At 41.3% G+C, this 12,821-nt stretch overlaps 1 protein-coding gene across 3 annotated transcripts in view; it reads left to right on the forward strand.

The window, feature by feature from the left end:
- SYNJ1 (synaptojanin 1) overlaps positions 1-12,821 on the forward strand; it is a 90,885-nt gene that overhangs the window by 16,490 nt on the left and 61,574 nt on the right. For all 3 annotated transcript variants that reach the window (XM_010862298.1, XM_010862297.1, XM_010862296.1), the window contains 2 exons: positions 8,891-8,977; positions 10,839-11,106. In XM_010862298.1, the coding sequence (XP_010860600.1) occupies positions 8,891-8,977; positions 10,839-11,106 (355 nt within the window). The remainder of the gene's footprint in view (positions 1-8,890; positions 8,978-10,838; positions 11,107-12,821) is intronic.

Below are 12,821 nucleotides of genomic sequence, written 5' to 3' on the forward strand. Positions count from 1 at the left end.
CTTTTGGACTGTGGTGTTGGAGAAGACTCTTGAGAGTCCCTTGGACTGCAAGGATATCCAACCAGTCCATTCTGAAGGAGATCAGCTCTGGGATTTCTTTGGAAGGAATGATGCTAAAGCTGAAACTCCAGTACTTTGGCCACCTCATGTGAAGAGTTTTCTCATTGGAAAAGACCCTGATGCTGGGAGGGATTGGGGGCAGGAGGAGAAGGGGATGACAGAGGATGAGATGGCTGGATGGCATCACCGACTCGATGGACGTGAGTCTGAGTGAACTCCGGGAGTTGGTGATGGACAGGGAGGCCTGGTGTGCTGTGATTCATGGGGTCACAAAGACAGACACGACTGAGCCACTGAACTGAACTGAACTGATACAATATTTGTTTTTCTGTGTACCTGATACTATGTTTCATTATTTGCCATAAATTCTCATTTGAAAAGAGAGGTATAACACCAGCAATGCTGAGTAATGCCAGTCAGGTCATATGACATAGTACCATAAAAGTAAGCCAGTCGAACAGAAAAGGTGTTGAATATTGTGATAGAGAACAATTGGTAGGTTAAATTTTGATAGAGAACAATTGATCTATTTATACACTGAGTGTTTTCTGTAGTCTATAAAGAGATCAAAGAGTTTATAAAGCTATATATAGGTTTATAGCTTCAATTTTCATTATTTTCCTGTAGCTTAAATAGGAAATGTAGATTAGGCCTACCTTCAGACATTAATTTGTTCAATTCAAAAACTGTGAAACACCCTCAGAGCTAAAATAATGACTAAAATTGTAGGATATCACTAGCTCATGGCTTTGGTAGTTTTAAATACTTATTAACTACTTCTCCGATGGTAGGTGAAGGCAAGCTTATGATCTTCCAACTATAACTTTGACAGGGGGCTCCCCTGGTAGCTCAGTGATAAAGAATTTGCCTGCCAATGCAGGGGACACAAGTTCCATCCCCGGTCCAGGAAGATCCCACATGCTGTGGGACAACTAAGTCCATGTGCCACAACTACGAGGCCACAACCACTAAGTCACCTGGGAAGCCCCATCAGCATAAGAAGGACTATTTTATCTATGAGAAATAAGCAAAAGATTTATGACAGAATACTAGCAATATATTTCATCCTTAAATATTTTTTGGAGAGTATGTGCTTATAGCACATATTTTATTTTGCTTTAAATTCTTTTCTGTGACCTGATTCCTGTTCATATATTCAGTAGGAGTAGAATCCTAGGGCCTTCAGATAATCAATCCTAATGATATGAGATTATACTTAAAAATGTAACTAAAATTATAAATTTACACTGAAGGTAGCTCAGTGTTCTCTGGAAATGCACATTTGTATTTAGAGTGAAGACTGAGATTTAAAGCATGAATGAAAGAAAGTTTCAAACATGAGAAGAAAAGTTTTGCCTTTAAAAAAAAAAATTATTTATTTATGGCCACATGGCTTGTGGAATCTTAGTTCCCTGACCTGGGATTGAACCCATGCCCCGCTGCATTGGAAGCACAGAGTCTTAACCACTGGACCACCAGGGAAGTCCCAAGTTTTTCCTTTTAAAATAAGGAAAATAAGAGTGGAGTTACATACTGTTGACATCTGAAGTGTAATAGCAGTAAGTAACTTCAGAAGCCGGGCTCTGACTTAACTTCCGTGCTTAAAGTGTGAGCTGAAGAGGTGGGGCCTTCTTACTTCAGCTGAACTGCTCAAGATCCTGGCTCAGAAGGACTTGGAAAACAATGGGCTTCTTGGCCATTCATTCATACCTACTGGTGATTAGAAACCAGTCACTTGTAAAAAGGAAGGCTTGACTTTCCTAGCATTTCATTTGTTAAATAGCAACAACATGAAGAGGAAAGGGGAGAAAAAAATACCTCTGTTACAAAAATCAGTCCGTTCCCCTCATGGAAAGCACAGTGGAGAACCTTTTTATCAGCAAGGCAGCACTTAGGGGAGAATGAGCGGCCTGAGCTTCCGCACAGCCAGGCTTCCTGGACTTTGAGCTCTGCTCCTCCTCTCACTCTGTGTCCTCCGAGCTCTCCGCCCCTGCTGCCATTTCCTGTGCTCCATAGCGTGGATCCTGGTTTGCAGTCACCTAATGGTGCCCATCTTCCCCATTTCTACTTCACCCCTCACCACAGACATCACATTCGAAAATTGCCTCCTTTACTGTGAGGAATTGTTAAACTTCAACGATGAGGGTTTTCAAATGCTATCAGTGGTAAGATGTAATGTTTATCTTCTTTGCATATTTTTTTAAAACTAACAAACCATTCCCTTTTATGCCCAAACCTCTTTTTTTTTTTTTTTTTGGAGTTAAGTTTTATTTGGTTCAAAATAAGGACTGCAGCCCAGGACACAGTGCCTCATATAGTTCAGAAGAAATGTTCCTCTCAATTTATTATTTTTTTTTCTGTTAGATGAAAATCTAGTCAGCAGCTGCAGTGTTCAGAGGCTTGGGTTAGGTGGGTATCGTGTTGAGATATAAGTAAGTAAAACCTAGTTTCTATTGCTATTAGTAGACAAGAGATTTCCTTCCAGCCAGAGTACTCAGGGAAAACTTTAGGAAGAAAGCAGCATTTTTGGTTAGGTATTGAAAGGTGATGGGCTTTCCTGGTGGCTCAGTGGTAAAGACTGCCTGCCAGCGTGGGAGACCGGTTTTGAGCCCCGATCTGGGAAGATCACACATGCTGAGGAACAGCTAAGCCTGTGCGCCACGTCTGCTGAGCCTGTGCTTTGGAGCCTGCGGGTCGCAGCTACTGAGCCAGTGCGCCTGGAGCCTGTGCTCCACAGCAAGAGAAGTCACCTCGATAGAAGCCTGCGCACCGCAACTGCAGAGTGGCCCCACTCGCCCCAACTAGAGGAAAGCCTTCACAGCAACGAAGACCCAGCACAGCCAGATAGATCAATGACTAACAAATATTCAGGATGGAAAGAACGCTGTGAACAAGGAAAGGGAGGTGGGGGTGAAGAACACGGAGCCTGTAGGAGGCAAGCACATTCTGGTTTTGGCTGAAGCTGGGATGCGAGGGTAGAGTGTTAAGGGGACAAGAAAGATGGGGATGGACTGAGTAAATTCGTGACAAATGCTGCGTTTTATCTGAAGGTTATACACGTTATTTTAAAGCGTTATGGCTTTCCTATTTTAAGTGATCTCTTTATAGTAGAGATTCTCAAATTGTTTTCTAGAAATTAAATTATCAGAGAAATGGAACAATAATTTAGTCAGGTCCCTCCTAATTATATATTTCTCAGTATTTCATGGAGTTTCATAAAATACGGGAGTCTTTTTTTTCCCCTCAGTTAAAAAAATACACATATGGGAAGGAAATAAAATTGTATTATAAGTAATTATCTTAATGCCATTTAGAGATACAGACTTCTTAATTTAGGAATATGCACATGTATTTCTAACAGCTATTTTTGCTGGCTACATTAAAATGAAAAAAAAACACATTAAATAATGTTACATGTATGGAAAAGTTGAAGTTCAGCACAAAAGAATTTTTTTTTTCTGAACTATTTGACACTATTAAGTTGCTAACATGAGGTAAACAGGGTTTATCTGTTTCCCCTAAATGCTTTATTATAATATTTCCTAGAAAGGCATTCTTCTGCATAACTACCAGATAACCGTCAAAAAATGAACATGGTACCAGCTGTCCAATTCTCAGACTCTATTTTAGTTCATTAGTTGTCCGAACAATATCTTTCATAGCAAAAAGATCGAGTTGAATTGTGTATATTATATTTAGTTATCATGTCTCTTTAGTATCCTTAGATGTGGAGAAGTTTCCCAGTCTTTGACATTTATGACTGTAAAGTGTTATGGCTTTTGAAGGCGAGGGCCAGTTGTTGGTAGAAATGTCCCTCACTCAGAATTTGTCTGATGGTTCTTCCTGTTCAGAGTCATGTGGTGTTGGCAGGAATATTACAGAGCAGTGTGCTTTTCATGGTATCCTGTCAGCTGACACAGTGTTGACTTGTCCCATTTACTGTTGGTGTTCACTCTGATAACTTGTGTTGATGTGGTATCTGCCAGGCGTCACTGGCCAGCTCTTTTTTCCTTTATAATTAATAAGTGTTTGAAGGTGAGGTACTTTGAGACTGTGTATGATACCATTGCTCTTCAAACTTTAAGTTTATGGGTTTATTCAGGGATTTATAATCTTTTACTCTTAAAATTTGTCTTAAAATTGTCCCAAATTTTGCCAGAAGAAGAAGCCCCTTTAAGGCTGGCTTCTGTATTTTTGTGACGTGCCTTCCTTGTTCTTTGAACACTTGTTTACTTTCTGGCACAAAAATTTGTTCTAGCCTTGTCTTGCCCCTGCTGTTCTCCTGGAATCAGCCATTTCTCCGTGGAGTCCTAGTTCCTTTTAGTGGAGAATGTATTAGAAAGCAAGATCTGAGTGCTGGCTGTGTTGTCTGTTATTGAGCATTGCCGATCACAGGTCCTGTCAATTGATAGAGTGAAGGAAAATGTATAAGCGTGTATGTATATGCAAGGGTCTCCCCCTGGCTCAGTGGTGAATAATCCGCCTGCAGGGCAGGAGACACAGGAAGTGAGGATTCGATCCCTGGAAAATCCCCTAGAGGAGGAAATGTCAACCCACTCCAGTACTCTTAGCAGAAAATCCTGTGGACAACGGAGCCTGGTGGGCTATAGTTCATGGGTTGCAAAGAGTCGGACACGACTGAGCACAAGTGGGTCTATGTATTTGAAAGTATAATTATGCCCACCCATTTCTGTCTTTGTCTGTCTCTCTAGAAAACTGAGTTCACAGTGGTAACTCCAGTTCCGATCAGCACCACAGCATCTTTTCTGGTTTTCTCTCTGTGTTTGTACTGCCCTTTTCCGGCAGTGAGAAACCTGCTCCGTGGTTCTTGGTCGTCCCCCTGTGTATAACCAACCACTCTTCTGTTGCCACTACAGCCTCATCCACCCCACGGGTGGCTTCCTTGCCCCACTGGGGCTCTAGCACCCTGCTTGGAGCCTCCGTCCAACGCACCGTGCCTTCTCTACTCTTTCAAGCTCCAGCATCCTTTTGCAGGCCATTCCCACCATTCCTGGGTGGACACCACCCTTCTTACTCCGCTCAGACATCATCACCTCCTGCCCGCTGCCCCTCCCCTCAAATGGAGTCTTTCTTTCCCCACCTGTGGCTTCAACTCCATGAGCAGGGACACCTTCTTACTCTCCCTGGACTCACAGCCTGTGAAGGACCTCCTTCCATTCTACCCCACACCTTTGAAGCATAAATGAAACAACAGGTAATCATCTACTGTCCTTTAGAGTAAAGATATTTAAGAAGGAAACACTAGGTTTTCTTTTATAAAATTGGAAGGATCTAGAGGTAAATGTTCATATGGTTCTGAAATCGCCTTCACCAGTTCACTGAACATAAATTACTGAACTCCTCCTGGGTGCCAGGCACTGAGCTAGCCCACTGGGGACAGGCCAGTGGATTAGACAAAGCCCCTTCCCTCAAGAAGCTGCCTTCTCTGACTGTTGGAGTGTAGCCAGGGTAGTAAATTAGTAACCTCCCTAAGCCTGTTCCCTCCTGTCAAATATTTGTCACTCTAAAAAATAATTTAAAATTTCATTTAATATTTTGAGAAGAAACCAAAAAATTCCTGGCAGGGAAAATGACATCTCATCTATTCTTTGAATCATTTTTCTTTCCTTTAGCATTATTTTAGTTAAGAATATACACTTTAATTTAAATTGTGTATGTTTGTGTGTGTGTCCTGTTCCCTGAGTCTCAGAATATAATACAAAAGCACAAATAACTAAACAGTATGACATTTGTTCACCTGTTTGAATCAGGTGACAGTCTAATAGATGGGTCTTCATTGGGCCTGAAAAACATGGTAGATTCATATATTTGGAGCACAGTTATTGAAAAGGTAATTATTATGCATTATTAGAAGAGAGAAGATTTTGTTGCATGGTAATTTAAGTTATAAAATGACTTTGTCTTTTCTAAGGGAAGGTGTATGTTAGTTGCTTAGGCATGTCTGACTCTTTGCGACCCCATGAACTATAGCCTACCAGGCTCCTGTGTCCATGCGACTTTCCAGGCAAAAATACTGAAGTGGGTGGCCATTTCCTTCTCCAGAGGGAAAGTGACAACTTAACACTAAAAATATATTTTCTTTTTAACCCTGTTACTGGTATTTGAACCTAAATGGTTGGTGCTAAAACTGATAGATATATCTGGTAATTTCTATATTACTGTACTAGTGGTAGTGTTTGAAATGCATATAACGTGTAAACTCTAGAATAGAATTTGCCCTGGAAACCATGCCTTCTATCATCAGAGAGATAACAAGCCTCTCTAAGGTTTGCTTTTGTACATTTTGTACTTAAAAGGCAAGATGTGGGAGAAGGGGTTCCTCTATTACTTTAAAATTAAAAATTGTGTTGTGATATTTTCTAACTTGGAGAAGGCGATGGCACCCCACTCCAGTACTCTTGCCTGGAAAATCCCATGGACGGAGGAGCCTGGTAGGCTGCAGTCCATGGGGTCGCTAAGAGTCGGACACGACTGAGCGACTTCCCTTTCACTTTTCACTTTCATGCATTGGAGGAGGAAATGGCAACCCACTCCAGTGTTCTTGCCTGGAGAATCCCAGGGAGGGGGGAGCCTGGTGGGCTGCTGTCTATGGGGTCATACAGAGTCGGACACGACTGAAGTGACTTAGCAGCAGCAGCATTTTCTAACTCTGTTCCTTGTCATTGAATGTTAGGAGTAACTTCTATAAATATATAGTGTAACAAATAATAATGATAGGAACTCTAGGAATGAAGAATGAAATTCACATCCCCATAACTTTAATGGCTTGGTGAAATCGTCCTCACTCCCTAACTTCATACAGGTGGTTTGATCAAAATAAAGGCCCACCGCAGTAAAGAGCATGCTAAAGAACTGTGACATCATTAGGTGGCTGAGTGAGTGACTCAGTCTTTTTTTAATATTTATTTATTTATTTGGCTGCATGGGGTCTTAGTTGCAGCATTCCAGATCTTTAGTTGCGGCACGTGAACTTCTGGTTGCCCCACGTGGGATCTAGTTCTCTGACCAGGAATCGAATGCCGGCCCTCTGCATTGGTTGCTTAGGAGTCTTAGCCACTGGACCACCGTTCAGTCTTAGCCTCTGCTGCCAACTAGCAGAGCACAGCTCATTCGACAGCAGAAGTGGGATAATCAGGAAGAAGTCTAAAAGTCAGTGGTCTGAAAAGAGGTGAGGCAGGCAGGGAAGATGAGCTGTCTGGAGAACCCTGGAGACGAGCTTCGAGACAAAGGAAAGAGCTTTAATGCAGAATACTATGGGATATTAGGCAAAGCAGTAGACTGAGACTATGGCCGTTTTGTTGGCAATAGAGATCAACAGAGAAGACTGTAAGAATCTGCTTACAAGCGTTTGTAAGGTGGAACACATGCATATTGTCAAAACATATTCAATACTGTGATTCTGTATCAGAATGTAATTTATTAGAATATTTATTAGACTTTGTAATATACTGTATTTTATGTGCAAATCTTTGAGAAATGAGAGAAGGGAAAAGTACAAGAGATAAGAGGTAAATAAGGAGTGAGCCAGTCATCTAAGAGGTGAACTGGGAGCTGTGGGGTAGGCTGTGGATTAGGGAGGGCAGTGAAGAAGGAAAGAACTGGAAAGGAAAGGATGGAATGAAAAAGAGGCTCCTGTCTTTCCAGATTTGTAGGCCTTAGAAGGTCATATTTGCTATTGTACATTGAGATACTGGCTGTGGTTTATGTTTCTTTGGTTCTGTGTCCAGTTTTCAATAAGTGTGTTTGCTAAGAACTCGGAAGGTTTCCCTTTAAAGCTTCAGGATTTGTTTTTGTTTTTTCTCAATAGAATGACCATCACAGCCTGTCTTAGGGAAATTGTTCTGTAGGTTGTATTCATTAGTGGATGACATTAACTTCATAGCAGAAGAAATAAATCCAGACGAAGGCCAGACTGACAATTTCCCTGTCCCTGTGCTTGACTCATGTGGTCAAGCATTACCATTAACTTTCATAATTTAAGCGTTAGTAGTCTTCCATGCGTCAAGCTCTGTTCTAAGTGTCAACGATTAAAGAATGAATAAGACAAGAGTTCCACCTTCAGGGAACAGGTTGGCTAATGAGAAAGACAAGTGATGAATATCGTTTAAATGTTTTGGCAACATGAAGAGGGAGCTCTGTGAAATTCTTGTGCTTAGATAAATAAAGGTTTCAAGAAAGTGACTTTATGTCTTTGTTTTTCTAAGGTGAGTTCAGTTTTGGCCAGAGGCAAAAGTTGGGTCAAGCCTTGCAGGCAGAAAGCCAGATCACTGTGCAAAGGCACAGAGATGTAGAAAGTGTGTTTGGGCAACAGTGAGCGTCTCATGTGACTGGGGCATAAGGTGCATGGGCTGCGGAGGGAAGGGGAGCAATGAGGACTGAAGCAGAAACGGTGGGTTGAGGCTAAAGTCTGGAAGAGTCTTTGTTAAGGGGTTGGGTGTTGTCCCGTAGGGATATCAGGACGCAGTGTGTTCTTGGTATTAAGATTAGCTAAACAGATCAGGGGGACAGCGAAGAAAATTCAAAAGCAACCTCCAAAAGATAGGAATATTATTAAAGGTAGTAAGTACTTCAGGATCATTAGGCGAGGATGGATTCATGAATTGATGGTGCTGGAATAACTTGTTACTTCTTTGGGAAAAACTATTAAAGTTACTGGTTCAAAAAAAGATTTTATGCAGTACATTTATGTTAAGAATATCAGACTTAGGTTCAGACTTTAGATTTTTGGTTGAAACTCTGGCTTTATAGCTAAAGTGAATCTGGTGTTTCAGGTCCTTTTTCTTATACTAAAGCTTTTTTTTTTTTGTAGCATCAGCAGAAAAAGAGGCAATCAAGGGTACATACTCCAAAGTTCTAGATGCCTATGGACTTTTAGGTGTTTTACGATTAAATCTTGGTAAGTATTCAATATAATTCAATCTGTTTTTTCATTTCTGTTTTTGTAACTTTGAAGATTTGATAGACATTATTTCATAGACTCTGTATTTGATCTGTGAGTATAATCATCTCTTAACCTTGAGATGATTGTTGCCTGAAAAGCCATGCTACATGCTCATGCTCTCATGATTCTAAATTCCAGAGACAGCATCCTGTCTGAACACTTTAAGAGATCAGTAACATTGTTAGAAGAGAAAAATAAGGGCATTGCCCTTTTTTTTTTTTCTTGCTTCAGTGCACTTAAGGAAAGATGTCTTAGAACCACACACTGTTTCCCCTGGTTTGTGGTGGAAAAGATACCTGTTTTCTAGTCAAAACATCTCAGCTTGAGCCTGTCTGCCATTCAGTGTCATCATGGGCTGCAAAGTAACATTTGTGATCACCAGTTCTACAACAGTGTGACTCAGAGTGTGGCCCACGGACAGGTTACACTCCATGAACTGTTTTGTTAGTGGTCTGGATGAGAAAAGAAGCTGGTGCGGTCATGCAAATCAACACATGGCTTCCTTCATTGATAAAGTCTTACTGTGGAGAAAAAAAAAGAAGTCAGCTAAACCAAATAGAGAACTTAGTGAGGGAGTTTTCTGTTCTGGAGCAAGCACCTGTTCTCACTAAACTGGTAACTGAACTAGTCCATGGATAGTACTTTGAGGAGCGCTGGTCTTGTCAAATGGAGATATGCCATTCGTTATGAGTCTGTCACACGTAAAGCACTGTGTGTGCGTGCGTGCTCACTCACTCAGTCGTGTCCGACTCTTTGTGACCATGTGGACTGTAGCCCACCAGGCTCTAATGTCCATAGGATTTCAGGCAAGAACGCTGGAGTGGCTTGCCATTTCCTCCTCCAGGGTATCTTCCCGACTCAGGGGTCAAACCTGATTCTCTTGCATCTCCTGCATTGGCAGGCAGATTCTTTACCACTGTGCCACCTGGGAGCACTTAACTAGTATTGCCCTGGATCATCCTCACAGTCCAATGAGATTTGCTTTAATCTCATTTTCTTTTTTTATTTATTTTTTGGCCACCCCTCATGGCAGGTGGGATCTTAGTTCCCTGACCAAGGATCAAACTTGGATCCCTGCATTGGAAGCAGAGTCTTAACCATTGGACCGCCAGGGAAGTCCCTTAATCGTATTTTCTAAAGGCAGGATATCTCATGTTGCATATGTTAACACATGAAGTTGGTTGATGTAATAAGTAGTGGAGAAGCCAAGATGCAGGGCACTTCTGCCTATGTCAAGCCCCCACATGCTCAAAGTATACCACTGCTGAATTCCACCTTCATACTCACTGCACAGGATTTTTGTCAAAATTAGATGAAAAAAATCGCTATGAAAGTTTTTGTCAGCCAAATCACTTTATAAATTGTTACCAAAGACTTTTTCTTCACATAGCAGCAACAGCAGCAGCAGTTCACATTTAAATGCCATTTTTTCAACCTTACTGTTTATGAAAAACTCTCAATTCATTGTCTTGTCTGAACTTCTTACAATCATAAAGGAAAGGTAGGGAAGATAACACCTACATTTTAAAAATTTGATAAATCTCACATACTTTTAAGTAGAGGAATAATTTCATAAATGTAAGATTATTCTGTTAATGTTTAAATGCTTCATCATACTAAATGTATTTAACAAGGATTTTTTCTCCCAACTTCTGCCAAAATCTTGTTGTGAACTTAAATGTGTCTATGATAAATTTAAAATAACCACACTGTCAGATTTTAAAAGACAGAGACACTAGAAGAAAGTTGGAAGAAATTTTGAATAGCTTGTAGAATATTGGCACTTCCCATCCCATTAAGTCTTTGGTTTTTGCAGGTGATATTATGTTACATTATCTGGTCCTAGTCACTGGATGTATGTCTGTTGGAAAAATTCAAGAATCTGAAGTTTTCCGAGTTACTTCCACTGAATTTATATCACTGCGAGTTGATTCTTCGGACGAGGATCGCATTTCAGAAGTGCGAAAAGTTTTAAATTCAGGAAACTTTTATTTTGCATGGTCTGCATCCGGAGTCAGTTTGGATCTGAGTCTTAATGCCCACCGTAGCTTGCAAGAACACACAACTGACAATAGATTTTTCTGGTGAGTTTGTATTACGTTTTCCCTTGTGATCACGTGCAGTGCAGCCACTGGTGAGCTGGAACATGGAAGGCATAACAGTTATTTCTAGAGTGGGCAACGGTGGGCACGGCCAGTTGAGCACACCACTCTTTACTGTTGCGGGATCCTCAGTGGAGCATAGCAGATATCTGCCATCGTTTTATTAAAGTAGTCCTGTGACGTGAAACCCATTTACTCTTCCTGATCTAGACAGACCTTCCATTGCAGACATATATTTAAAATATTTATTTTTAAATCAGGAAGGAATTAATCATAATAGAATTGTGTTATTCATATGTATGGTTCTTAGTTTGAGATCTCATCTCTGGCCACATTTGCCTTTCTAAGCGTACATTCCCTTATTGTTTTAATTGGAAGGTTGTAAGTAGATGATTTTTTTTTTATTCAAGAGCAGCCGACTACAGGGAAGTAGTATGCTGGAATCAAGTTTAGTACTGTAATAAAATGAGACTTAAGTAGGTAACTGCGACATATTTCGGGGTTATGCATGAAGGTGCTGTATGGTAAGTATGCGTTAATGGGGCAGCAGGACCCACATGACTGTAATTGGTATCGCTTTATTGGAACAGACCAGATTTCCAGTATAGTTGTTCTCTTGTCCACAGTCAGCATTGCTGTTGACTTTTTTCCTTAACACAATGGACAAATTGTATTTCAGTTGTTTACTTACGTTATAAGGCCAAAGTCCAGGACTACGCTCACAGCTTCCCTCAGTAATTCAGACTCGGGGGTTCCCCACTGTATACTTTCTCTCTCTCCCACTTCCACTATCTGCCTGAATGGTCCTGGAGAAAGGCCCTGGGGATCAGAGGGCTCAAAGTCAGCAATGCTAGGACTGGAAACTACATTTAGAGCAATAACTTGGTAGCTTGTAGCTCCCATAGAAGTGTCTTGGCCCAGAGTGGCATGGGGGAGCCAAGAAGGCAGAGGGAAAAGGGGCTTTGGAGCGCTGTATCTGGAGACATGGAGCCTAGCGGAGGGCGAAAGGATGGCGGTGGGGAAGGGAGGGCGTAGGAGAGACGAGTCGGCAGTCCCATCTGCTCATGTCAACCCGGCACTTCTCTGATGGAAGAGACACTGATGCTTCTGAAGAAGCTGATGGCGTTGCAGCTGGTCTTAGGGCAGCTTTCCTTACCTTTCTTCCCTCTGCTCTTTCTAACCCCACATTTCTTAGATTGAGAGAGAAAAGTTTCTCTGCCGTAATCAAGTCCAGGCAAATGCAGATGCATTGGCTAAATGGCCAGCAGTTAAGAATATCACAAAGTTTAATCCGTGGGAATAATTCTTTTATCTTTTCATTCAGTTATGGGTAGAAGTGGGGGCCAATTTAGATAACAGATTGAGGAGGTTTATGAGCTGGAAACAGGCTGAGCAAAGAGGAGGCTGAAATGCTAAAGGTGAGTTTTGCTCACTTTATAGTCTTTAAAGCTTTGCTAAGGATTAGAGTCTGGAGCTTCACTTTGCATAGAAAAAGGAAAGCTTTTAGAATTCATTATGCCAACCCTTGCAGCTTTGTAGAAATATTTCCCAAGATACAGCCAAGTAAGTTCTGTAGCCAGAGAGTGGCAAACACCTATCCCAAAAGCCCATGTAGTTTTAATCCATTGGGGATTTGAGGCTGCTGCCAGTTGAGAGTCAAGTGTAAACTTAAATAGAATTAAAACAGCAAGGCGTTG

Source organism: Bison bison, unplaced genomic scaffold, assembly GCF_000754665.1.
Source record: "Bison bison bison isolate TAMUID 2011002044 unplaced genomic scaffold, Bison_UMD1.0 scf7180017864481, whole genome shotgun sequence".
NCBI classification, from domain to species: domain Eukaryota; kingdom Metazoa; phylum Chordata; class Mammalia; order Artiodactyla; family Bovidae; genus Bison; species Bison bison.